This window comes from Muscardinus avellanarius (genome assembly GCF_963383645.1).
Source record: "Muscardinus avellanarius genome assembly, chromosome: 15".
Lineage (NCBI taxonomy): Eukaryota > Metazoa > Chordata > Mammalia > Rodentia > Gliridae > Muscardinus > Muscardinus avellanarius.
This window is the reverse complement of record NC_137801.1, coordinates 42,363,660-42,389,355: the sequence shown is the minus strand read 5'-3', so window position 1 is coordinate 42,389,355 and position 25,696 is coordinate 42,363,660. Positions and strand designations below refer to the sequence as shown.

At 38.3% G+C, this 25,696-nt stretch overlaps 1 protein-coding gene across 4 annotated transcripts in view; it reads right to left on the bottom strand.

The window, feature by feature from the left end:
• The window catches only part of PPP1R21 (protein phosphatase 1 regulatory subunit 21), a gene marked incomplete at both ends in the record, with an annotated part of 79,484 nt that overhangs the window by 29,444 nt on the left and 24,344 nt on the right, over positions 1 to 25,696 (bottom strand). For 3 of the 4 annotated variants that reach the window (XM_080711791.1, XM_080711793.1, XM_080711794.1), the window contains 7 exons: positions 1,315 to 1,442; positions 8,377 to 8,469; positions 9,646 to 9,782; positions 12,778 to 12,866; positions 12,959 to 13,060; positions 20,276 to 20,425; positions 21,112 to 21,164. In XM_080711791.1, the coding sequence (XP_080567917.1) occupies positions 1,315 to 1,442; positions 8,377 to 8,469; positions 9,646 to 9,782; positions 12,778 to 12,866; positions 12,959 to 13,060; positions 20,276 to 20,425; positions 21,112 to 21,164 (752 nt within the window). The remainder of the gene's footprint in view (positions 1 to 1,314; positions 1,443 to 8,376; positions 8,470 to 9,645; positions 9,783 to 12,777; positions 12,867 to 12,958; positions 13,061 to 20,275; positions 20,426 to 21,111; positions 21,165 to 25,696) is intronic. The other variant, XM_080711792.1, reaches the window with a different exon arrangement.

Here is a 25,696-nt window from a genome sequence, read left to right as displayed (position 1 = left end):
GACTTAAACCACTTTAAGAAAATCTCTTATTATTATGGTCAACCTGTCAAAAAAATGATGTATAAATATACAGGTACAGAGATTCGCATTTCCTTAAGAAATTATGTTAGACTGCTGAAGTAAATGGACTAAAAGAGTTCTGAAAACTAGTTTGGGTTTTATACAGATGGTGAGTTCTCAATGAAATCTTAACTGTGGAAGGTTTGATGACAGCATGAGTCTGAGAAACCACAACAGTCATTACCAAAGAGTTTTTTAAAAAACTGCACTGTCAACAACTAAGTGCTTAGTGACCCAAATGTCTATTATCTACTGTAATGGGTTTAAAGAAAGACATGTACTGAAGTCACTTTAAAAAAATTGTTAAGCCAGACATGGTGGCGCACACTTGTAATCCCAGCATTCAGGAGGCTGAGACTGGAGGATCGTGGTGTGTGGACAGCCCCAGCTACTTAGTGAGGCCCTCTGCAACTCAGTGAGACCCAGTTTCAAAATAAAGAATAAAAAATAGGGCAGGGGGTGTAGCTCAGAGGTCAAATGCCTCTGGGTTCCATCCCCAGACCCGCAAAAAAAAAAAAAAAAAAAAAAAAAATTGTTAAGATACAAAACCACAGAGGCAGTACAGTCCCAAGTGTTATCAAAAAAAACTAGGAGGGAAAAACACCCAAACTATTAATGGAGTTTGTACTGGATTTTTTTTTCAATGTTCCCATTGTATTCTATAACAGAACCCTGATACGTACAAGGATCTATTTTGAACCCATGTAAAATCCTCAAATCAGTCAATCTTGCATTAAAATCTAAACAGCAAGTGATCAGCTCATCACAAAAGCCAAACTGTCACTATCACATTCTTTTACATGAGTAGATGATTCAACCTGAAGAAAACTGAAAAGTTTTTTAAAATAAAAATAAATATAGAGTAGGGGAAAGGAAAAGGGGATAACTTTATATTACCAAAATAAGCTTTATATTCAATATCCTTTTACAGATCAATTTTCCTGTCATTAAAAAAATAGAAAAAGAAACAGCCGGGTGTGGTGGCACAAGCTTGTAATCCCAGTACTTGGAAGGCTGAGACAGGAGGATCATGCAGGTTTGAAGCCAGCCTTAGCTACTTAGTGAGGCTCTCAGCAACTTAGTGAGACCCTGTTTCCAAATAAAAAATAAAATAGGTCTAGGAGTGTATCCCAGAGGTAGAAAGTCCCTGGGTTACATCCCTGGTACTACAAAACAAACAAACAAACAAACAAAAAAACTGGGAGTATACTTAACAACTCAACTGAATATCCATATATGCCAGAGAATAATTACCTTTCCTGCTCCGTTTGTTAATGCCACTACTGATGACAGGATACAGTCGTTAGTTGTTATCAGCTTCTGTGTTGCTGTTGGAAGTTCATGCTCTATGGTAGTTTTCTGACTATAATGTTTGGAAATATCTATAAAAGCAATGAAATCAAAACACATTACCATTTATATGCAAGACACATACAGACAACCAGTCCACTCATTTTTCATACTTACTCTAACAAATGTACAAAGTAAATCTGTCAAAGAATAGTCCCAAGTATCAGGATTTTGCTGAATATCAAGTAAGCCACAAATTCAGACAGCAAGAATAGAGAAAAGTGAGGGTCTCTTAACACCATCTTGGCTATCTTTAGGGCAGCCACCAGCCTGTGAGTCTAAGTCTTCTTCTCTGGAGACTAGCCATTATTCTAGCACTGAATAAATGATCCTGACTAGAATTTACCATTTAGAAATCACTGTTTTGATAGTCTAACAGGAACTAATAAGAAAAGTTCTTGTACCTATATAAGCAAGCCATGAAGCTAGAGCAGAACAGCCAACACAGGCATGAAGTCCCATAATCCATACAGGACCTAAACTGGACGTGGTAGCACATGCTTGTAATCCCAGTACTTGGGAGTATGACACAGGAGGAATGCAAGGTTGAAGACAGCCTCAGCAAATAGTGAGACTCTCATTAACCTAGTGAGAACCTGTTTCAAAAGAAAGAAAATAGGGCTGGGAGCTGTAGCTCAGAAGTAGAATGCCCTTGGGTTCAACCCCCAGTGCCAACACACACACACACACACACACACACACACACACACACACACACACACCATATTGGACCTTGGCTAGTTAGTGCACATTTTAACTATCAATGAGAAATGTGTGCACAAATCAGCATGGTGTTGCACACCTATAATCTCAGTACTTGGCAGGCCAAGACAGAAGATCCAGGTTTGAGGCTAGTCTTAGCTACTTAGCAAAACCCTCAGCAACTTAACAAGATCTTGTTTCAAAACAAAAAGGAGAAGGTAGCTCAGAGGTAGAATGACCCTGGGCTTAATACCTTGTGCCAAAAAAAAAAAAAAAAGAAAGAAAGAAAGAAGGGAGGAAGGAGAAAGAAAGAAAGAAAGAAAGAAAGAAAGAGAGAGAGAGAGAGAGAGAGAGAAAGAAAGAAAGAAAGAAAGAAAGAAAGAAAGAAAGAAAGAAAGAAGGAAGAAAAGGAGGGAGGGAGAGGGAGAAAGGGATATAGGGATAGAGGAAGAAAGTAAATGTCTGTAGTGTATGCTTAATGTGCTACTGCTTCCAGTTCAATAATATTACAACAAAGGTCTGTGGTTAGAGAAGCACAATAGAGAGGAACTGCAGTAGATGAGACTGGCCAAAGAGCCAAGTTTTGGAGTTTTCTGGGTCTCTGCAATAAATAATGATTTGCCCTGTAATTAGGGGAAAGTAGAATTACTGACAATATTGATTTACAATGAAGGGTAATTATAGTTTTAAATAATAAAATGTTTATAATCAGCCTCCATTGAAGTTTTTAGAATATTTCAGCTAAAGAGCACTAATTATCATTAACAAAGCTAAAAATATATTACAGAAAAATTAACATTTATAGAAACTATACAAAGAATTTCATTTATTCAGAATTAAGAAACGGTATTTGAAATTTAATGTGATGTTTTCATATTTTAATAAAAAATTACTACATTCTCAAAGAAATTATTTTCACAAACACTTTCAAAAACTAGGCAATTGTTTAATTAGTGTATATACATATACATATACATATACATATACATATACATACACACACACACACACACACACACACACACACACACATATATATTGTGGGGGGGTACTGGGGGTGGGACCCAGAGGTTTTCTACCTCGGGGCTATGCTCCCAGACATATTTTATATTTTATTTGGAAACAGGGTCTCACTAAGTTGCTGAAAGCCTCACTAAGTAGCTGAGGCTGGCTCTGAATCCTCCTGTCTCAGTCTCCCAAGTGCTGGGATTACAATCCTGCGCCACCATGCCCAGCTTAATTAGTATTTATTTATGCCTTTTATACACATGTATATGTATTTAGTATAGTTTAGAAAAAAGTGCTAGTCTCTACATACATGTCAGCCAGTTTTTATCTTATGTTAACATCTTTATCTTTTTTTTTTTTTTTTTTTGTGGTACTGGGGTTCCTGGAAGCCCTTCTACCTCCAGGCTACACTCCCAGACCTATTTTTACATTTTTATTTGGAAACAGGGTCTCCTAAGCCAGCGCGCGTCGCTAGCTTCGAACCTGCGCAATCCTCCTGTCTCTGCCTCCCAAGCGCGGGGATTACAAGCGTGCGCCACCACGCCCGGCATGTTAACATCTTATACTATATGTTGCAGTTGTCACCATAAAGAAACCAACCAATCCGTGTCCTACTATTATGTTTCATATATTTTTTAAAATGAATGATTATCTAGGCTGGGCATGGTGGCACACGCTTGTTATCCCAGCATTCGGGAGGTGGAGACCAGAGGATTGCAGTTTGTGGATAGCCTCAGCTACCTAGTGAAGCTCTTCGCAACTCAGTGAGACCCTGTTTTAAAAATAAAAAGACTAAAAAATAGGGCTGGGGGTGTAGCTCAGAGGTAACAATACCCCTGGGTTCCATCCCCAGTGCCACAAAAAAATAATAATAAGTAAAATAAAATAAATGATTATCTTTTTATATAACTAAGATGTCCAAATATATATAAATGCAGTTAGAATGCTGAAAACTTTTTGTACACTGAAATTGCTAATCCTAAAGTAGATGTTGTCTTGCTATACACCACTAATACTTAATAATTTACTGGAAGTATAACCAATGTTATAGTTGGTAGGCAATCTTGGTTGACTGATGGTAATTGAGGTATTTATAAAAGTGATATAATACTAAGAACAATGTTACTTGAATTTGACTATAACTTCCCCAATCCAACTCTTTACTCTTTATTTGATCAAAAATTTTTGAGTGGGGCATGGTGGCGCACGCTTGTAATCCCGGCACTTGGGAGACCGAGACAGGAGGATCTTGGTTCACAGCCAGCCTCAGCTACTTAGCAAGTTTGCAACTCAGTGAGAAGTGAGACCCTGTTTCAAAAAATAAAGAAAAAAAATAGAGCTGGGGGTGTCGCTCAGAGGTAGAATGCCCCTGTATTCCATCCCCAGTACTGCAATAAAAAAATGATTTATGGTGTCTAAGGACATTAATTTTTTTTTTTTTTTTTGTGGTACTAGAGGTGGAACCGATTGGCTTTTCTACCTCCGGGCTATACTTCCAGACCTATTTTTATACTTTATTTGGAAACAGGGTCTCATTAAGTTGCTGAGAGCCTCACTCAGTAGCTGAGGCTGGCTTTGAACCTGTGTGATCCTTCTGTCTCAGCCTCCCAAGCTCTGGGATTACAAGCGTGTGCCACCATGCTGGCTCAGGACATTAAATTTTAATTCCAAAAAAATACAAATAAATCATGTCATCAAGATCACAGATTTCTTTCTTTTTTATAAATAGATAAATAGATGAGCAAAAGCATTGTAACTCTGAGCTACATGGCAAGCCCTTTTTTAAAATTTTTATTCTCACTAAATTGCTGAAGCTGGCCTTGAACCTGCAATCTTCCTGTCTCAGCTTCTCAACTTCTCTGAAGCTACAAATCAAGTAATTCTCACAGATTACTACTACTTTAAAGTTTAATTCACTCTCACTTTAACTCTATATAGAACACACATTTTTATATCTCCCTCTCTTTTTGTACACTGAGAACAACCTAGCAACCCACCTACCCATCTTTCTCTCTTTAATTTCAAATCAGATTAAGCAATTACTCAGAGTTTTGCAGGAAGGGCAAAGGATTAAAATAAAAGTTCTCTTAAAAACAAAGATGTTTCGCCGCACATGGTGGTGCATGCTTGTAATCCTAGCATTCAGGAGGCTGAGACTGGAAGATCGTGGTTCGCAGCCAACCTCACTACTTAGTAAGGCCCCTTGCAACTCAGTGAGACCCTGTTTCAAAATAAAGAATAAAAAATATGGGTGTAGCTCAGAGGTAGAATGCCACTGGGTTCCATCCCCAGTACCAAAAAAAGAAAAGAAAAAACAAAAACCAAAAAACCTAAGATGTTCCTGTTAATGTTCTCAGTTTTCACAAGAGATACATAACAGTCTTCCAAGATAGACAAACTCCAACTGTAAACCTAGCAACAAGGCTCCATAATCATTTTGTTTCATAATACTGTTTCCAATATTCTTCTTTTACCCTATATTCATTTTCAGGAACAGAAACAAGAAGTGGCACAAAGAGGCTGAAGTGGTTTCTCACTGTCCCATAGTTCCTATAAGCTCAAGCCAAACAACAGCACATTCTGACTGGTCCACTTGGCATCTTCTTGACCTTATACAGTATACAAGTATATGAACAAAAGTGTATTTAGAAAATTTTGTATACTGTTGATGATTTTTTTTCCCGGTACTGGGGATGGAACCCAGAGGCATTTTACCTCCGAGCTACATTCCCAGCCCTGATTTTTATTCTTTATTTTGAAACAGGGTCTCATGTAGTTGCAAAGGGCCTAAGTAGCTGAGGCTGTCCACGAACTGTGATCCTCCTGTCTTAGCCTCCTAAATGCTGAGATTACAAACATGTACCACCATGCCCAGCCTTAATATATTAATGTAAATAAAATCAAGATATTTTTTACATGAAGGAAATGTTAAGACCCCTTTCAATGGGTAAGCTACTATCGACAAGTGCGTCTAGCACTTCCTATTTAGAAACTTCCTATTAGAGAAACTGCTAGCAAGAATAAATCGTATCACATTGGAAATTTAAAAAACAAAACAAAAATTTGAAGCTGCAGAAGTGGTTACAAAGGCCTAATGCAGGTTTTAGAAAGTTCTAGAATGAAGAATTACAGCTAGTCCTAGCTCCTCAAACCAAAAGCCACATGGGCTTTCTACAAAAGTTCTGAAGTTCTGAAAGTTTGATTGACTGTTGTCAAGAGCCACCCAGGCTAACTATAAAGCTGTGATTCCTGAAACCAGAGCCAGTTCCAGAAGTAGTGACTTTTTTTTTTTTTTTTTTTTTTTCGGTACTGGGAATGGATACCAGGGACATTCTACCTCCAAACTACACCCCCAGCCCTATTTTTATTCTTTATTTTTGAAACAGGATCTCACGTAGTTGCAAAGGGCCTCACTAAGTAGCTGAGGTTGTCTGAGAACCATGATCCTCCTGTCTCAGCCTCCCAAATGCTGGGATTACAAGTGTGCACCACCGTACAGAAGTAGTTACTTTTAAAGTTCCTCATAATTAAGAGAAGATAAGCCACCAAGGAAGGCCCATTCTCCATACTGAATGGTAAAGTGGTATTTGGGATGAAGAATAAACCACATTGCCATAGGAATGTGCCAAACTGTAAGTGGACACCAAGTACACCCCTCTCACACATTAGACAAAATAGCTTTAAGTTTTAAAAAATTATTTTCTGTGAAATGAGTCATTAATTGTTTTTTTTGTTTTGTTTTGTTTTGTTTTTGGTGGTACTGGGGGTGGAACCCAGGGGCTTTCTACCTCCAGGCTATACTCCCAGACCTTTTATATTTTTATTTGGAAACAGGGTCTAAGTTGCTGAGAGCCTCACTAAGTAGCTGAGGCTGGCTTCGAACCTGTGTGATTCTCCTGTCTCAGCCTCCCAAGCGCTGGGATTACAAGCGTGCGCCACCACGTCCGGCATCATTAATTGTTAACTAAACTCTATAAGAATCATTTTAGTCTTTAATAATCCCTCCTGATTCTTCTTCCCCTACTCCAAGTCTCTAAAGGGAAAGGAAAAGAAAGGAAAAGTAGTATGAAAATCTAGGAGCAACAGAGGTCTACAGATTAGTCAGGACTCAGAATCTCATGCTAAAAAGCATATGAAATTATTTAAAAGATTTTCCCTGCCTATTGGCAGATAACTTTCATAACTTTTGTGTGTGTGTGTGTGTGTGTATGTGTGTTATGAGGACTGAACCTAGGGATGCTCTACTTTGTGTGTGTGTGTGTGTGTGTGTGTGTGTGTGTGTGTGTGTTATGAGGACTGAACCTAGGGATGCTCTACAACTGACCTACACCCTGTTTACTATATATACACTCTTTTTTATTATATATACACTTTATTTATTTATTTATTTATTTATTTATTTATTTATTTATTTATGCAGTACTGGGGATTGAACACAGGGGCATTCTACCTCTGAGCTACACCCCAACTCTATTTTATTTTTATTTTTAAACAGAGTCTCACTAAGTTGCTGAGGCTGGATATGAACCTGCGATCCTCCTGTCTCAGCCTCTTGACTACTGGAATTACAAGTGGGTGCCACCAAACTGGCGTGCACGCATACGTGTGTGTGTGTATATGTGTGTGTGTGTGTATATATATATTTTTTGGGGGTAGTACTGGGGCTGGAACCCAGCAGCTGCTTACCTCCAGGCTACACCCCCAGGCCTATTTTATATTTTATTTGGAAACAGAGTTTCACTAAGTTACTGACAGCCTCACTAAGCTGCTAAGCCTCACTTTGAACTTGTGATCCTATTATCTCAACCTCCCAAGTACTTGTGACTATATTTTTAAGAACACAGAAACAATTGCAAATTGACCAAGGTTTAAACCCAACAAGGCAGGACTTGGGCATTTTAAACATCAAAATGCAAAGAATGGTGAAAAGTTAATGTATTCTTTCTGGAAACTTAAGCTTTAGTTTCTTCAATTCCTTCATGCCTGGTTTGGTATAATCCATACATACACACTAAGTCAGCATATGGTTTTCTGGCTAAAGAGCCAAGCACAAGGAATTCTCTTCAGCACTTTGTTCACCAGCAGAAAGCAAGAGGCTGGGAAAACAGAAGGCAGGCGCTGTGTGCTTTCATGACCTCCAGGTGCCTTCACCTGCCCTCCACAACCCTGGGCATTATTTGTTTAAATCTCCTTCAGGCAGACCTGAGAAAGTACGGTGATGGTTTTCAGCTTATTTCTATCTTTTTCAAGACTTACCTTTCATGACATTATGAAATCCATGCAGAGCAGCACCAACATTTGTTAAGACAGAACTATAGTTTGTCCGAAGGAGTCCATCTGGCTCTGTACCTACAAAATCAAAATCACAAACCTAAGCAAAATCCTATTTCCCTCTATTTGGGGAAATACAGCGAATGAAAATTGTCTATTAAATGTTAGAAATAACTTTTGCAAGTACATTCATATATAATGGTGATATATATACAAACACACCTAACTGGTTTACATCTCCCATATCCACAAATATTTTTATTGGTTAAGAATCAAAATCAATTTGCTAAGTAGAAACAGTTCTTTCATGATCCTTTTATAAATCAAAGTCAGTGTAAATTTTTATCTTGTAACTATATAACACAATTCTCTATCCCCTACAAGTTACTTTTTGCTGAACAACACTAAAATATTATTATGCAAACATCATGGAATTCTATTTCTGGCATAACAGCATGAGAAGCTCTGTGGATCTGCTCTCCAGCAAAACTGGTCACAAAAGAGCACATTTAATAAGAATTCATTTATATGAAGTGTCTAGAACAGGTAAATCTATAGATAAAGTAGATTAGTAGTTGCTTAGGGCTAGGGAGATGAGCAACAGGCAAATAAGAAGGTAACAGCTAAAAGATATAAAGTCTCTTCTTGATGTACTAACAATGGTTTAAACTTGACTGCACTGATGGTGCACACGTCTGAATATACTAAAAATTACTGAATTATATACTTTATATAAGTAAATTATAGTATATAATTTATACCAGAAAAAAGCTATTTTGAAAAACAAAAAATCATGGTATCAGGAATATCATGGCATTCTGAAAAGCATCTTTATAATTGAGGTTCATGCAATTACCTAAAAATACCTGTTTAAATTTAGGCCAAAGGGAAATAAATGGTATCTTTACTACTAATGCTAACCTATGATACTTACTGGAAAGCTGCTATGAGTTCTTGTGACTTGCCTTTCTCCATTAAAAGAAGGACAAAAAGGGAATTTATATTTAATGCATGTTTAATTCTAAATATTTTACATTTTTAACATAATAATCATATTTACTTCCATTTTATAAGTGAGAACACAGAGGAGAGAGAGAGGTAAAGTGCTTCATCCAAGGGATCTGAACTCCATTTCGCTGACTCCAGACCCTAAGCTCCTATCCCTCTACTGAGCACATTACCTTCCTTTTTCCAACTTCTGTGCTCTCGATCTCAAGTCCTTCAAACTGAACCATGAACAATAAACACACTTACTTGGCAAAGTGAGAAGAGCAACATAAGTCTGTAGCTTCTCAAACACAGCTGTCATCTTTTTCATGTCCTGGGACAGCTCTAGATTCCTGGCTCTTAATGCAGATGTACAAAGAGAAGATTCACATTCTTCTTCTAAACTAGAAATGGGCAGATTTTTTTAGAAAGTGAGCACCCTGAATGAATGATTGCCAAACTATATAAGTTCTCAAATGACTATATCCAAAGAGAAATTTTGAAAAAAGAAAAATAAAAGAAACGTGATTTCATTTATAGGGTCTTTTTTTTTTTACATTATGATATGCACACTGCTTACTGCAATGCCAATGGAATGACACAGGACTAAGTTGAAGAAAAGATAAAGCACAAGCCCATTATCTTTCTAACCTGAGAACAGCACAAAAACATTGATATTTTAAACATTAAGTATATTAAATCCTTTACTTACAAAAAAATTTAAGCTAAATTCCTAAACAGAATTAACTAAACAGGAACTGGTATTACTACCACTAGCTAAGAAACACCTCTCAGTGTTTATAGTTTCAAAAGCTAAACAGGTTGGCAAAAAAAAAAAAAAAAAAAAAAAAAAATTTAAAAGTAAATGCTGCAGGGCATGGTGGCACAGGCCTGTAATCCCAGCACTTGGAAGACTGAGATAGGAGGATTGCAAGTTTGAAGACAGCTTCAGCTAGTAGTAAGACTCATCAACTTAGCAAGATTGTTTCAAAATAAAAATAAAATTGGGCTGGGGGTGTGGCTTGGAGGTAGAATGGCCCCTGGGTTCAATCCCCAGCACCAGTACCACCAAAAAAAAAAAAAAAAAAGTAAATGCTTACCATTCATAAAACACATTTTACCATTTTCAGTTTTTTTTTAATTTTTTACTAGTGCATTGTAGTCATACATCTTAATGGAGTACAAGATGATAGAGACATACATGCACACATTACTTACTTAGCCCTTCCCTAATTCTCACCCCATTCCCTCCTCCCTCCTTCCTTTTCATATTTGGCTTAATGATTGACTTTGATATGTTTATGAATGTATGTCATATACATTAAGAGAATTTAATTATAAGGTTAAAATAAAACCATGTGAACTCTTAATAATGTCTATTTTAAAATATGTAGGTAGCCGGGAGTGCTGGCGCATGCTTGTAATCCCAGCTTTCAGGAGGCTGAGACAGGAGGATCACAGTTTGCAGACATCATCAGCCACTTACTGAGGTCCTCTGCAACTTAGTGAGACCCCGTTTCAAAATAAAGAATAAAAAAAAAAAAAAATAGGGCACAGGTCAAATGCCCCTGGGTTCCATCCCCAGACCCGCAAAAAAATAAAAATAAAAAATAAGATATGTAGGTAATCAAGTAAAAAAATTATTCACAAAACTAGAAAAGTTAACATGGAAATCATAATCATATTCATTCCCTTCCCTTCCCTTTCCACTTCTACTTTATTTATAGCAACCAGCTACATTCAATTCTGAGCACACATACTACTGAAGATCAGGTCATCATACCAATTAAAACAGTAGTTAAACCACTGCTACCCAGATCATATAACATCATGAACCCTTTATGAGCTAGGCTGAAAGCACATGTGGCAAACCATGCCAAGGATAGGGATTTTAGATGAAGAAAGGGCTTATCCAACATTTAGGAATTTTTTGGGTGGGAGCACTGAGGATTAAACCCAGAGGTATTCTACCTCTGGGCAATACCCCAACCAGCACTTTTTTTTTTTTTTAAATTTAAAAACAGAGTCTCACTAAACTAGTTTGTTGGCCTCAAACCTGCAATTCTCCTGTCTCAGCCTCCCAGTGGTAGGATTATAGGTATGTACCACTGTGTCCAGCTTCATAAAATATTTTAAACTATAATTATGAAGTCAGGCTTGAAGGCACATGCTTGTAATTCCAGTACTTAGGAAGATGAAACAGGAGGATTGCAGGTTCAAGATCAGCCTCAGCAACTTAACAAGACCATCAGTAATTTAGTGAGACCCATAGCTTGGAGATTCAATATTCCTAGGTTCAAACCCCAGTACCAAAAAATTAAAAATAAAAAAACAAATATATTTTTATGTTCCAGTTGTATTGTATTATTCTTTGTTTCAAAAGGCTGAATCTTAGGATGAAACAGAAATCTTGATAGTTTTAGATAAAAAATATAAAAATTTACAAGTGGTATGATCAAATTCTCAGATATGTGTATTTTTTCTGCCTTTCCAAAAATACTTATGGTTTAGTTATTTATTTAATATTAAAGGTTAGTAAATAACATAGCCAGTGAATAAAGGACGGAGTAATAAAGTTTTTAATTTATAACTATGCAAATCATCAATAATATAAACAAGAATGTATAATCTCAAAGATACCCAAAGATTATAGATCCAAATTTAGAAGTTAAGTATTATAACTCCCATTGTTATGGTTTGGATATAGAATGTCCCTTGGAAGAGCTCACAGATTGGCAAAAACATTCAGAGGTGATATAATTGAATCATGAGAGCTCTAGTCCTAACAGTGGATAAATCCACTGATGGGTCAGTGGATTTACTGGGTGCTAATATAGGCAGGTAGGGAGGGCAAGAGGAGGTGGTCACTAGGGCTGTGTCCCTGAGGACTATATATGTCGCTTGCCCCCACCCTTGCTTTCTCTCTGTCCCACCACCATGCCCTGAGCTTTTCAAAGATGTGACCCAGCCTAACATGCACTGAAACCCCAGAACTGTGAGTAAATAAATCCTCTCTCCTCTCAGTTGTGACTATCAGGTATTTGGAGTCTCAGCCATGACAATGTTGACTGAAACACCCATCTAGATATTTACGGCAAAAGAATAATAAAACCAATTGCTGAAAATACTGTTCATAACATTAGTTATAATAGCAAATGCTGTGCAGAACTACTAAAAAATCATAGCTGACAATTTAATTTTCTAAAATATAAGTTTATGCTACTTAGTCATGCTTTTCCTTTTTCACAAAACCCCAAATTAGCTGTGGTGCAGAAAGGTCCGGGAAATCACAATTTACTATTATATTAAGTCCATAATATATTAATCACATTTTACTATTATATTAAGTCACAGCATGTTAGGTTCCACCCACAGTTTCTTGGCCTCCAGGGAAAGTACCTTTTTAACTGATAAGGAAGAATCTTCCTAAGAAAACATATGTAGGAGGTTAGATGCTCTGAAAATGTTTTCAATTTCACAGTTGTCTCCTGGAAAATAAAAATAATTTCAAAGTTAAAAGTGCTACTAGAGAGAGTGAAGCTCCCAATTCCAGATGTAAAACACTGAAAAAAAAAATTACCAGGACAGTCACAGTATCCTCAGTAATACTTTCAAATAAATGGAGCATTCCTTCCTCAAGGGGGCGGACATACGATGCATTTTCATGAAGGTGTTGTGAAAACTAAACAGGAGGAAAAGAATTGTGAATAAATTCACTGAAAAACAGCATACATCAATACATTTGTAAATGGGCACACAAAGTTATAAACCTAAATTCTTTTAGGAACTTTTCTGCAAAATCTGGCTTTTACCCAGATGCTTTACCCTCTCGTAGTCCCAGATAATAGCCCCCAACCTCCATTTCCTTCAAATTTGAGAAAGCAGAAGAGGGGTGACACAATAAACAACTAAGCATCAGAGAAAATGGTGAGATGACTCAACACTGCAACCTTGTACCAACAGGCCGGTTTCTTTGAACACTATTTATCCATAGGGGTTCCAGGGAAAAAGAAAAGAAAAAACAAGGTTTGAAAATCAAGACCAGATGATACAATTTTATATTATGTATCTCATTTTTTAAAAATGAGATTTATGAAGACAGCTTCTTATTTTTAGCATATAATATATTTGGGGTTTTAAAATATCAGAAATGTAGTTATCAAAATGATGACCTAAGAATTCTTATAGCTGCTAACACATTAGTATGTAAAATACCTGATTTAGCATGAAGAATAGAATCAGAAGTTATGGGTGTAGCTCACTATGGAGCACATGCTTAGCATGCACGAGGCACTGGGCTCAATCCGTGGCACCAAAAGTAAATAAATAAATAAAGATTCAGGCCAGGCTTGGTGGCTCACACTTATAATCTCAGTACTTGAGAGGCTGAGAAGAGAATTGCAGGTTCTTGGCCAGCATTAGCTACTTAAAGAGACCCTGCTTCAAAAATAAAGAATATAAAATAAGGCTGAGGGTGTAGGTCAGAGGAAGAATACCCCTGGGTTCAATCCTATGTATGTATGTATGTATGTATGTATGTATGTATATATACATAAATAAGATTTAGGGGGAAAAAAATGGGCCAGTCGGGTGTGGTGGTGCACGCTTGTAATCCCAGTGCTTGGGAGACTGAGACAGGAGGATCGTGCAGGTTCGAAGCCAGCCTCAGCTACTTAGTGAGGCTCTCAGCAACTTAGTGAGACCGTTTCCAAATAAAATATAAAATAGGTCTGGGAGTATAGCCAGAGGTAGAGACCCTTTGGGTTCTACCCCCAGGACCACAAAAAAAGAAAAAAATGGGCCCATGCCTGCAATCCCAGTTACAGGCTGGGATTACAGTGGAAGGCTGAGACAGGAGGGTTATAGGAAGTTTGAGGACAGCATCAGCAACATAGCAAGACTCTGAGCAATCTAGTAAAACCCAGTTTCAAAGAAAAGAAAAGAAGAGAAAAGAAAAGAACTGGGGATATAACTCTGAGGTAGAATGCCTCGGGGTTCAATCTCCAGTAACACCCACCCCCACGCGCGCACACACACACACACACACACACACGCACACACACACACATATCCTCTAGGCATTTAGACAATTCAGAAGCCAAAGGGTAACTTCATTTAGGAAATCAGTTATCAAAGTATTAACAATGGTTACAATGGTTCAATTTTCTTACTATAAAAATGTTAAGATCTCTTTCTACAGAAACATGATTCAACTGACCCCACTGTAAACTACACAGATATACAGTCCTGGGGCCACTCACTCAATCTCTCTGGGATGCAATCCTTATAGCCGTAAAATAAGATGAACACTAAGCTTACAGGTTTAAAGGTCTACTTTATGATTCTATTAGCAAGTTTAAAAATTATAATAATTTTTTAACAAATGGTTTTGGAATCTCCTTCAGTATTACAGACTAGATTTATCACAGACCTTTCATAGATCAAAGACCAAAGGTAAAAAAAAAATTGAGAAATAACATAAATTATGCAACATAATGAAGTGTCCCAGACAAATTGACACATTTGATTCTCACCCTGTGAGTATAACAAGCTAAAATAAAATTCCAATAGGCTAAGAACCAGGATAAAGTCGAAAATATTTCTTTTTTTGTGTGAGTGGTGCTAGGAATTGAACCCAGGGGCATTTTACATCTGAGCTACACCCCCAGCCCGATTTTTCATTCTTTATTTTGAAACTAGGTCTCACTAAGTTGCAGAAGGCCTTACTAAGTAGTTAAGGCTGACTGCGAACCTGTATCCTCTTGTCTTAGCCTCCCAAGTACTGGCATTACAAGTGTACACCACCACACCTGGCTGAAAATCCTTCTTATTATCATGGAAATTATAGCTACATTAAAAAAAAAAAAGTAGCAGTACTGCTTTTCTCCTATTCCAGTCTTTTTTAAGTTTATTCCCTACTTTTTTTTTTTTTTTTTTTTGGTGGTACTAGGTATAGAACCCAGGGGCATTCTGACTCTGAACTATACCCCAGCTCTATTTTTTTTTAATTGTTTTTATTGGTGCATTGTAATCATACAACTTGTTGCAGTTTAGGGTGATAGAGGTTTACACACAGTACTCAGCCCTTACCCAGTTCCCTATTTCTCCCTCTCCCCACCTTCCTATTTTCAGCAGAGTAACTGGTTTTGGTAAGTCTGTGTATTTCCCTTTTCCCCCTTCCTATCTGCTTCATTAGGTCCCCTTCTTCACTCAACTAAGGTTTCTACTCCTTTTTTTTTTTAATATTTTGTTGGTTCATTATAATTACAGCTCATAGTGATATTCAAAGTAGTACAAATGTGCATGCACACAGATCTTGGTGTATGTCCCTCCAGGTTCCTCCCCGTACACATTAGTGAGATTGGTAGTGATACCGTAGAATATGGATGTATCATTATTTGAAGTACTTGGTTTTTTGTTTTTTTTCTGACTTCAAACCTTATAAAGCTACAATAATGAAAACAGTGTAGTATTGCTATAAAGGCAGATATATAAACCAGTGGAGTAAAATAAAAAGCCTAGAAATTAATTCTTCCATATATGTCTTCTTCCATATATGGTTATTTTTGACAAGGGTTCCAAGAACATTGGGTGAAGGAAATAATAATCTTTTAAATAAAAATTGCTGAAAAATAATAATTACATGACAAAGAGTAAAATTGGACCCTTACCTAACACCATATACAATTATGAACTCAAAATAGATAAAAGACCTAAATGCAAATCTTAAGACTATAAACTTTTAGAAGAAAACCAGGGTCATCAAACTTCACAACACTAAAATTGGCAGTGATTTCTTGGATATGATTCCAAAGGCACAGGCAACAAAAGAATAAACAAACAAACTTCATAAAAAATTAAAAAATTGTACATCCAAAGACAATGTAAACAGAATTAAAAGTTATTAAATAATAGAATGGGATAAAATATTTCCAAATGCTATATCTGAAGGTATATTAATATTCCAAATAGAAATCCTAAAAATTAGCAATAAAAGCAAACAATACAATTTAGAAAGAGTTTACCTAAAATAGTTTACTAAATAGTTTACTAAAATAGACAATGAATCTCCAAAGATTTTTATAGGACCAATAAACACAAGAATATCACTCATCATTATCATAATATAACTATTCATTAAGGAAATACAAATAAAAACTATACTGAAATACTACTTCACATTTGTTAGGATGGCTACTTAACATGAATTACCTTGCTCCAGCCCTTTACCTTGAGTTTGTTCCTATCATGACTTGTAAAGTGTGTTTCTTGTAAGCAGCAGATAGATGGATTCTGGTTTTTAATCCATTTTGCCACTTCATGTCTTTTTATTGGGGAACTGAGGCCATTTACATTCAGTGTAATTATCGAGAGATAACTTTTAATTCGTAACATGTTAAGATTTTATTTCTGTTTGAAATACTGTGTATTCTTCTTTGCTTAGTTTTCTTCTGGATGGAAAATCTTGTTTCTCTGGTTCTGGTGTGTATTACCAATTTTTCTTTGTAGTTAATCTCCTTGACTATTTTCTCTAGCACTGGTTTTGATGACATAAATTCCTTCAGTTTCTGTTTGTCATGGAAGCTTCTTATTTCCCCATCTAATTTGATAGATATTTTTGCTGGGTAGGAAACTTTTGGTTGGAAGTTGTTTTCTTTCAGGGTTTGGAATATGTTACTCCAAGCCCTTCTGGTTTTCATGACTTGGTTTGGGAAGTCTGGAGTGATTGATTCTAATTGGTTTGCCTCTGAATGTCACTTGGCCTTTTGTTTTTGTTGCCGTTAAGATTCTCTTCTTGGCTTCTACATTGGTCATTTTGACAATTATGTGGCATGGGGAACCTTTTCTCTAATCTTGTCTAAAGGGAGTTCTATAAGTTTCCTGGACCTGTGTATCGACCTCTTGCTCTATGTTTGGGAAATTTTCTACTATTACTTCTTTGAAGAGATTATTGATCCCTTTGGTTTCACCTTCTTTTCCTTCCTCTATTCTAATTATTCTTAGGCTAGCTCTCTTAAAATGGGCCCATATTTCTTCGATGTCAAATTCCTGCTGTCAAATTGTTTTTTCTAAGTTATAAATTATGCGTTTGTGTTTGAAGTGATCATCTTCTAGGAGTGAGATTCTAATCTGCATGTGGTCTAATCGATTGTTTATAGTTTGAGTTGATGCCTTTACTTCAATGATTGTATCCTTTATTATTTTTAGACTCTCCTTAAATTCTTTTCAAAGGTCCTGTATTATTTCTACAGTTATATTCCTGATTTGATCTTCTGGAGATCTCTGAATTTCTGTGTTATCAGGTTCTGATATTATGGGGTTGTGAGCATTCATTGCTCTATTGTTGTTCCTCTTTTCCATGATTTCAGAAGTCTGTGCCTTCTCTGGGTTTTTCCCTGGGTCACCACAACTTCACTTAGGGTGCTCTGAATCTGGAGTTTGTAGTAATCTCAGTCACCACTACTCCTTTACTGGGTTGTATCATAAAGTCTCAGACCCAGGGAGTTAGTCGAGGCTGCGCAAGACCATGGGGGATGCCGGCCTGGAGTTTTCCCACGAGAAGCTGCGACTAGGGTGTGGTATCTTTGCCACCACTACTCCTTCATTGGGTTGGACTGCAAAATCTCAGGCCCAGGGAGAGTATCAAAACTGCGTATATCCCTGGGGGTGCAGTGCTGGGATTTCTCCTTTAGGGGCCGCAATTTCACTTACAGTTATTGTGCGTGCTGATCTGGAGCTGTTGCGGGCGTGTTGAACTCGTCCTCTGCTGGCAATATGATGCCGCTGTCATGCCCTCAGCCACGAGGCTGGCATATTAATTTTCTGGTTTTAAGCTCCGTTCTGAGTCCCTGGAAAGCGTGATGAACTTGGCCACTAGGAGTTTTAGAGGGTCTTGTGCTGAAAGAACTGCTGAACTACATCCGAATGATCCGCAGCTGCTCACTTCAGCTCCTTGTTTACCTTTCCTCTCTGGAGCCTGGTGCTGTGAGGGAAGATGGCGCCGGCGTGGCTCCATCGCCACAATGCGAACTGGTTTCTTTTCTAGTCTCTAGTTGTTCTTCTAGTCTTCTTTTTCTCTGTCCCTTGTGTTTACATCTCTGCTGATAGTGTTGTTGGCTATGAAAAGCACTGATTTTGTGGCAATAGAGATCAAGTGTTAGCAGGACTCGTAAACGCTGCTTTTCTCTATCACCATCTTCCCGGAAGTTACCCCAGCTCTATTTTTTTTATTTTGAAACTGAATCTCACTAAGTTGCAGAGGGCCTCACTAAGTAGCTGAAGCTGGTTGTGAAACTGCGGTCCTCCTATCTCAGCCTCCCAAGTACTGGGATTATAAACCTGTGCCACCACACCTGGCTTTTTTTCCCTCCACTTTTAATATTACTTTTGTAAGTGATTAAAGAGTGTTTCAATGCTCAGTTAAATATTTATGTCCTTTTTTGTGGAATCAAATCAAAAATGATGAAAACGAGGCACATATTGAGGTGCTCTTTTTAATGCTCAGATGTATTATATCATTTGATCTTTAAGCACATACTGTGAGATAGGTACTCTATCCCTTGTTTTAAAGATGAGGAAACTGAAACAATGAAAGTAAATAAATCTCCCAAGAGGGCATAGTAAACTGGCCTTGAAAGTCAAAAAGTCTGAATCCAGCATCCAAGTCTTGCTCCACTAACAGGCACTGTGGGTATCTGTAGACAAACACTAATCAAGCCCTGGAAATACTGCATGAGGCACACAAACAATCTATGAAGAAGAATCAGATTAAGAGGAACAGCATGGCTCATTTCAAACCACATTATCAAGAGCACAAAGGAGCAATCTATTGCAAGATCCCTAAATTTCTTCCCTGTGGGATTTGTTTGCCAAAACAGCCTCAATGATGCTCATGAACTTTTGGCCTTCTGAGGTCGGTCTGTGACCAATACAATACGGCAAAAATGATGGTGTGACCATCTAGCTGATGTCATAAAAGATAGTATGACCTCTACCTAGTTCTCTCTGGATCAGTCTTGCTGAGGGAAGTTAGCTGTCATGTAATGAGGGTACCCAAACAGCCCTATGGAGGTGCATGCGATGAAAAACAGGCTTCCAGCCAATAGTCAACACTAACTAGCTAGGCATGTGAGTGAGCCATTTTAGAAGCAAATTCCCCAACCCTGGTCCAATCTTTAAGAGAATGTAGTCCAGTGATATCCATTTGATGAAAGTTATACAGTAACTACAAACAAGAAGAATGCCAACAACAAAAAAAAGCTTTTCAACAATAAAACTTTCTATTTCAACAACAGAATGGCACTTTTCATTAAGATACCCCCTGGTCAAAAGATTGCAAAGGCCTCAATCCCACAAAGTGAAGATCTATGTCTTGGCCTGCCCTCAACAGTCCTCCAGAACCTGGAGCTACTATTCTTTTTAACTTTGTGCCGAATTTACTCCTCCCTTCCAGAGCTCCAGCCAAGACTGCTCATGCTCCCTTGCAGCCCTCCTCTTCTTAATGTGTGCCCCCCACCCTGCTGTGCTTTCCCCTTCCCTGAGTTTGTTCATGTCTTTCTCTCTTCTGGCAGAAAAAATATCCATCCCTCAAAGAACTAGTCACCACCAACAGCAATCTTCCTCACCAATGATCTCACACCACATACTGGCCAGACCACTCACCCACTCACAGAGGTCTTTCAGAAACTCCCCTAGTGTTTAACTTCTTTACTTTTCCTTCATAGTATGTAATTTCTTTAGAATTTCCATTTTTGTCATATTCCGTCTTTAGAGTAAAGGTTATAACTTATTTTTTTCCATATCCTCTACAGCACTCAGCTAATGCACAGAAGTGATATTAAAATAAATATCTCCTTATTTGTTCAGGGCAACAAAAAGTATTCTGAATCAAATTTACCTTCTGATTCAATGGCGATATAGTGTCTATGGCAGAATCAACAGGAAAAATCTGAATCCTCTGTTCTGTATAGGTGTGAAAGTTCAGAAGAGCTGTCACGAGATCTTGAACAAAAGCTAGGGCCTGCCCGGCAATATCTCGCATCTTCAGCTTTAAAATGAAAGTACTCAGTTGAGGTCAATGATCAAATTTTTTTTCTTAAACAAATTTTAAGTCTACTTGTGAATTTGAGTGTGATTATTCCTCATTGTAATTCATTTGTTCCCGTTTGAATTTTAATATTCCTATCTCAGTAAATCAGAAAACTACCAGTTTTAGCAAACACACTTCCTCCACTTTCACCTAGATCCTTTAATGCAAGGTCTGCCAACCCAAAAGAAAAGCATGGTTAAAAAAATTAAGACATCCAGCCAGGCGTGGTGGTACATGCTTGTAATCCCCGTGCTTGGGAGGCGGAGACAGAAGGATCGTGCAGGTTCGAAGCCAGCCTCGCTGGCTCAAGAACCCTGTTTCCAAATTTAAAAAAATATATAAAAATAGGTCTGGGAGTATAGCCCGGAGGTAGAAGGGTTCCATCCCCGGTACCACCAAAAAAAAAAAAAAGAAAGAAAAAAGAAAAAATTAAGACATCCCATAATTCAATTCTAATTGTATCAGACAAGAGAAACATCAAAAATCTGTACTGCTTGTGAATGCAATAAAAAGCAAGTAACATGTTTTAAAGAATGTAAAGCAATCATCTAGAAACTAAACAGAAACCAAAACAAGTAATTCTTGTTTCTGTAAACCTCAACATACATGTAGCTAAAAATAAAAACAAGTCCTTCATCCTTTACCTGATGTCTCCTATTGTGGAGTGGAACGTTGAGAGCATTATACTGACTATATTCTACAAAACAAAATGATGTACATTAGGTTTCTCATTGTATACTTAAATAGTTTAAATACAAAATAATGAAAGTTCAGCAGCAAAATCAGCTTTACATGAGAATTTAAAATGATGAGTGCCATAGTTACCATTCAGGAAAGTAACTGAGTTCATATGGAATCTGGTTTCCAAATACTTCAAAATTAGAAAGCAATTACTGTTTCCACTTCTTTTATTTTATTTTATTTTTCTAGTTCTGGGGGTTGAACCCAGGAGCATTATACCTTTGAGCTACACCCACAGCTCTGTTTGTGTTTTTTTTTTAAAATTTTATTTTGAAACAAGGTCTTGCTAAGTTCCTGAGACTGGCCTCACACTTGCAACCCTCCTGTCTCAACCTCCCAAAGTACTGGGATTACAGGTGTGCATCACCACATCTGGTTTCATTTCTAACAATCTCAAACACTTCTTTGGGGCCTATCAAAATTACTTAGAAAGGGTCATGATATTATTGTTATCATCAGTCTTTCTCCCTTCTGTACTAACCCTGCACATGGCTGCTACGCTAATACTCCAAAAATGCCAGTTTCTATAACACTACAATATTCAGAAATCTATCACCATCTACTACTGCTGATCCCAACCAATGGATCCTAACTTTCCTGATATGGTTTCACTATCTCTCTCACGGTCCTCTCCATAATCAAAGCTGTTGTCAACCACTGACAGCTCTCTAAGGCCTGGCCTCACACTTCCTTTACAGTCTGTACCTCTGCTCATCTCTGCTCAACATTCTGGCCACTCAAATCTGCTCTCCTTTGACCAAGTCCTCAGTCAAAATGGTCCCAGTGCCAAAATCTGATTCTGAAAGTTCCCATATGGTTCTCTACCGGTTCTCTCCAGTGTCTCCACTGCTGCTAAATTGGTTGTGAATTCCCAGCTCACTCTCCATCCAGCAACACCCCTCTTCTCCTATCAGCCCTCTTGAAGCTTTGTCTCTCCCTGCCCCCAAGCCTGGTGCATCATTTCCAAACCCAGAGTGGGGTCTGTATAATATATTCTGCCTAACTTAGAGGAGGCTTCAACTCTACTCAGCAAGCAGGAATTAATTGTTGTGTCCCTCTCATTCTTCCAATGATATTCATTCCAAACCTATCCTAGCTTAAGTCCTGAATACCATTCCTCAGCTCCTCCCCTGCCTCCGCATGGATGAAATGGCCTCCCCTCGCCCCCTATGCTAAGATGATAGGAGCCAAAGAGAAAGTTTTCTCACCTTCCCCAGCCTCCATCTTGGAGTCCATGGCTCACATATCTTGTCCTCAGATAAACCTGCTCTAGACCCTTGGCAACAGCTGCTCCTGACCTGCTCAGGGACATGGCATATGAGACCTCCCTCCCTTGTATCTTTATTGTCCCTTCATTGTACAAAGAGCATCTGTTACAGCTCACTTAACTGCACAGAGACTTCTCCTTTGCCTGTACCACATTCCCTTTCCCATACACATACTGTTTGAAAGAAAACAGAAGAGAAAGAAAACAGAAGTGAAAGAACTTTGCCAGTCTGTTAGGCTCTCATCTCTTTTCATTCCCATTACTCAAAAAAAGCCCTGTTCTGCCTGTTTCTCCAGCACTGATTCATCCAATTCTTGTGCTAGCAATATGATGTCTGCCCTATGTGGAAGCACTTCCCTCAAAGACTTCTAGTGCTCTTCAGGTAACCAAATCCAGTCATTAGACCTCACTACCTTTACCATCGCAACTCTCTCTGGCCTCTCACAGCAACATGCAGAGCTGGATGGCACCACTAGATTCTCCAGCTTCTATCTCACTCCATTTCTCCAGCTTCTCTCCACTACAGGACCATGCTCCCCACTGCGATAGAGAACTCACCAAGACCCTGCACCCCACATTACCACCATGCCCACAGAGGGCTCATCCAGCTTCCTCAGGTCAATTTAGAACCTTAAACAACAGCAACATTAACTCTACCATCTTCCAACAAACCTGCCCTTGTCTATTGTTACAGCTTGGATCTTCCATGTCCCCAAGGCTCATCCTGTTGAGGGTTTGATACCCAGCTGATGGCACTGCTGGGAGGTGGTGGAACCTTTAGGAGGTTCTAATGGAAAGAGCAGGTCACTAAGTGGTGCCCTTGGAGAGGATACTGAGACCTCAGCCCCTTCCTCTCTCTTGCTCCCTGGCTGCCATGAAGCAAGCAGCTCTGCTTGATCACAGGCTCCACATGATGCTCTGCCTGGCCACAGATCCCAAGTCAGCAGAGCCACCTAACCACCGGCAGAAACCAAAATGAATCTTTTCCCTTTTAAGCTGGCTGCCTTAGTACTTTGTCATCTTGTTGCAGGAAAACTAGGTCCCTGAAGTCAGGAGACAGATCAGAGCTGAAAGCAGGTTTCATTATTCACTAGTGAAAGCTCACCAAGCAAAGCTTTGGGTCCGAGCACAATCACTGAACATACAAGCTCTTTTACACATTTGGTCACCTAATGTTGGGAAAGGGGGACAGATGTGTGCCAGGTACTTCCTAGCAAGCAAAGAAGCAGAACAAGCAGTTAACCATTATTTAATCATTACATTGTTCTTTACATCACTGCTTTGTTTATATTTGAGGGAGCCTGTGCTAAGCTGTCTAGGATGACTCTGCTTTGTTTACATTTGATGGGGGGGTTACTGTGAAGAAGTTTTATGCTTTTTATTTTGTGTTTAGCCAAAAAAATAGTTTTAAAGAAAAAGCTGGAGGGCCTGCCTCAATCTAAATGGAAAGCTGAAGAAAAATATCTACCTTTTATTCCTCTCAACTGAATCATCATCCTTCCTCTACACTACCTTCTCTATCTCCACTGCCTATCTGAAAGGACCAACCTATTCTTTCTTTTCTACTTCCTCACAGTCCTTGGCAGTACAGGCTTAAGTCTGTGATCACAAGTCTCAGCTTCCCTCCACCTCCTCCAAGGCAAGCCACACCACTGCCACATTAACCTTGTGAGTACACAAATTTCATCAGGACAGTCCCTGGCTCAAAAACCTCTCCAACAACTTGATGGTCTTTTGAATAAAGCCCTAAGTTCTTAGGCCAGAACTCAGAACTCTAAGTTTGAATCCCACCCCCCGTTTTAGAAATGACCTATCAATGCCCACTACAACCCACCCACTACAACCTCCTGTCATACTTAATTATTGTTTCTGAAGCCACTGGGACACTTTTGTCCCACATACTACATTCCATGCAATCTTTTGGCCTGTTTCCCCTCCTCTCTGCTCAATAAAACCTGCTCACATAAATAGGCTGTTGCAAAGCACACTGCCTCTGGAATGGCTTCCCCAAACACCCACAGATTAACATCTCCCACCCTTGAAGCCTCAAATGCTTCCTTATGGTACAATCTAGCTTATATTTTCTGTACAGACACTTCTATATCCATCTCTGTCCTACTAGACCATAAATGCCTTAAGAATACAAATCTTTGCTTTATAAATTTTTGCAGCAGGACATGGCAGAGCACACCTGTAATTCCTGTACTTGAAAGACTGAAACAGGAGGATAGCAGGTTTGAGACCAGCTTTAGCAACTTAGTGAGACTCTCAGCAACCTTGTGAGGCTCTGTTTCAAAACAAAAATTTTACAACAGCTGGGGGAGAGGGGGGTTCAAAGGTAGAATGCTCCTGGGTTCCATTTCCAGTACCACAAAAACAAATAAATAAATGTATATATGTATGTATGCATGTATGTTTCATCCTCTTTTGCTATGTACTAATCTAGGCATTCAGCAAATGATTTTTAAATATTTGGAGACTATAGGGTGTGGTGGCACACAATTGTAATCCCTGTACTAGGGAGGCTAAGACAGAAGGATCACAGGTTCAAGGATAGCCTCAGCAACCTAGAGAGACCTTGTTTCAAAACAAAAACTTAAAAGATCTGAGGGTATAGCTCAGATGTAGAATGCCTCTGGGTTCAATCCCCAGTACCAAAAACAAAATAAAAACAAGTATTTGGGAACAAAAGTAACTAACTCACATGAGTCATGGTAAGGACCTAAAAGCATGGTAATAACTATTACTAGAAAAGGAACAATAAATGAAAAAAAGGTTCAGAAGGTTATTAGAACCTGATGGCTGAAATGGCAAGGTTTCAAATCCAGGTACTCAATTGTGCAACAGTATGCTAGTGCTTTCTTTTTTTTAATTTTTAATTTTAATTTTTATAAGTGGAACATACTGAAAATGCTATACATTTAGACTGTGCTTCATGTCCTTCCCCCTCCATTTCCCTTCCCCCCTCCCAATAGAGAATGTCCAGGTTAACCATGTTGTATTTATGCTATTACACATATTCGTATGCAGTTCCTCCATTGAACAACCTCAGCTTTCTTTCTCTCCTATCCTTCCATTCAAGATTTGCTGAGATTTCCCCTCCATCATCTGGAGTCCCTCTGGTATTACCACTGTTCCCTAGCTTGGGCATATTAGAGAAAACATATGTCCCTTCTCTTTCTGTGCTTGACTAATCTCACTTAACATAATGTTCTCTAGTT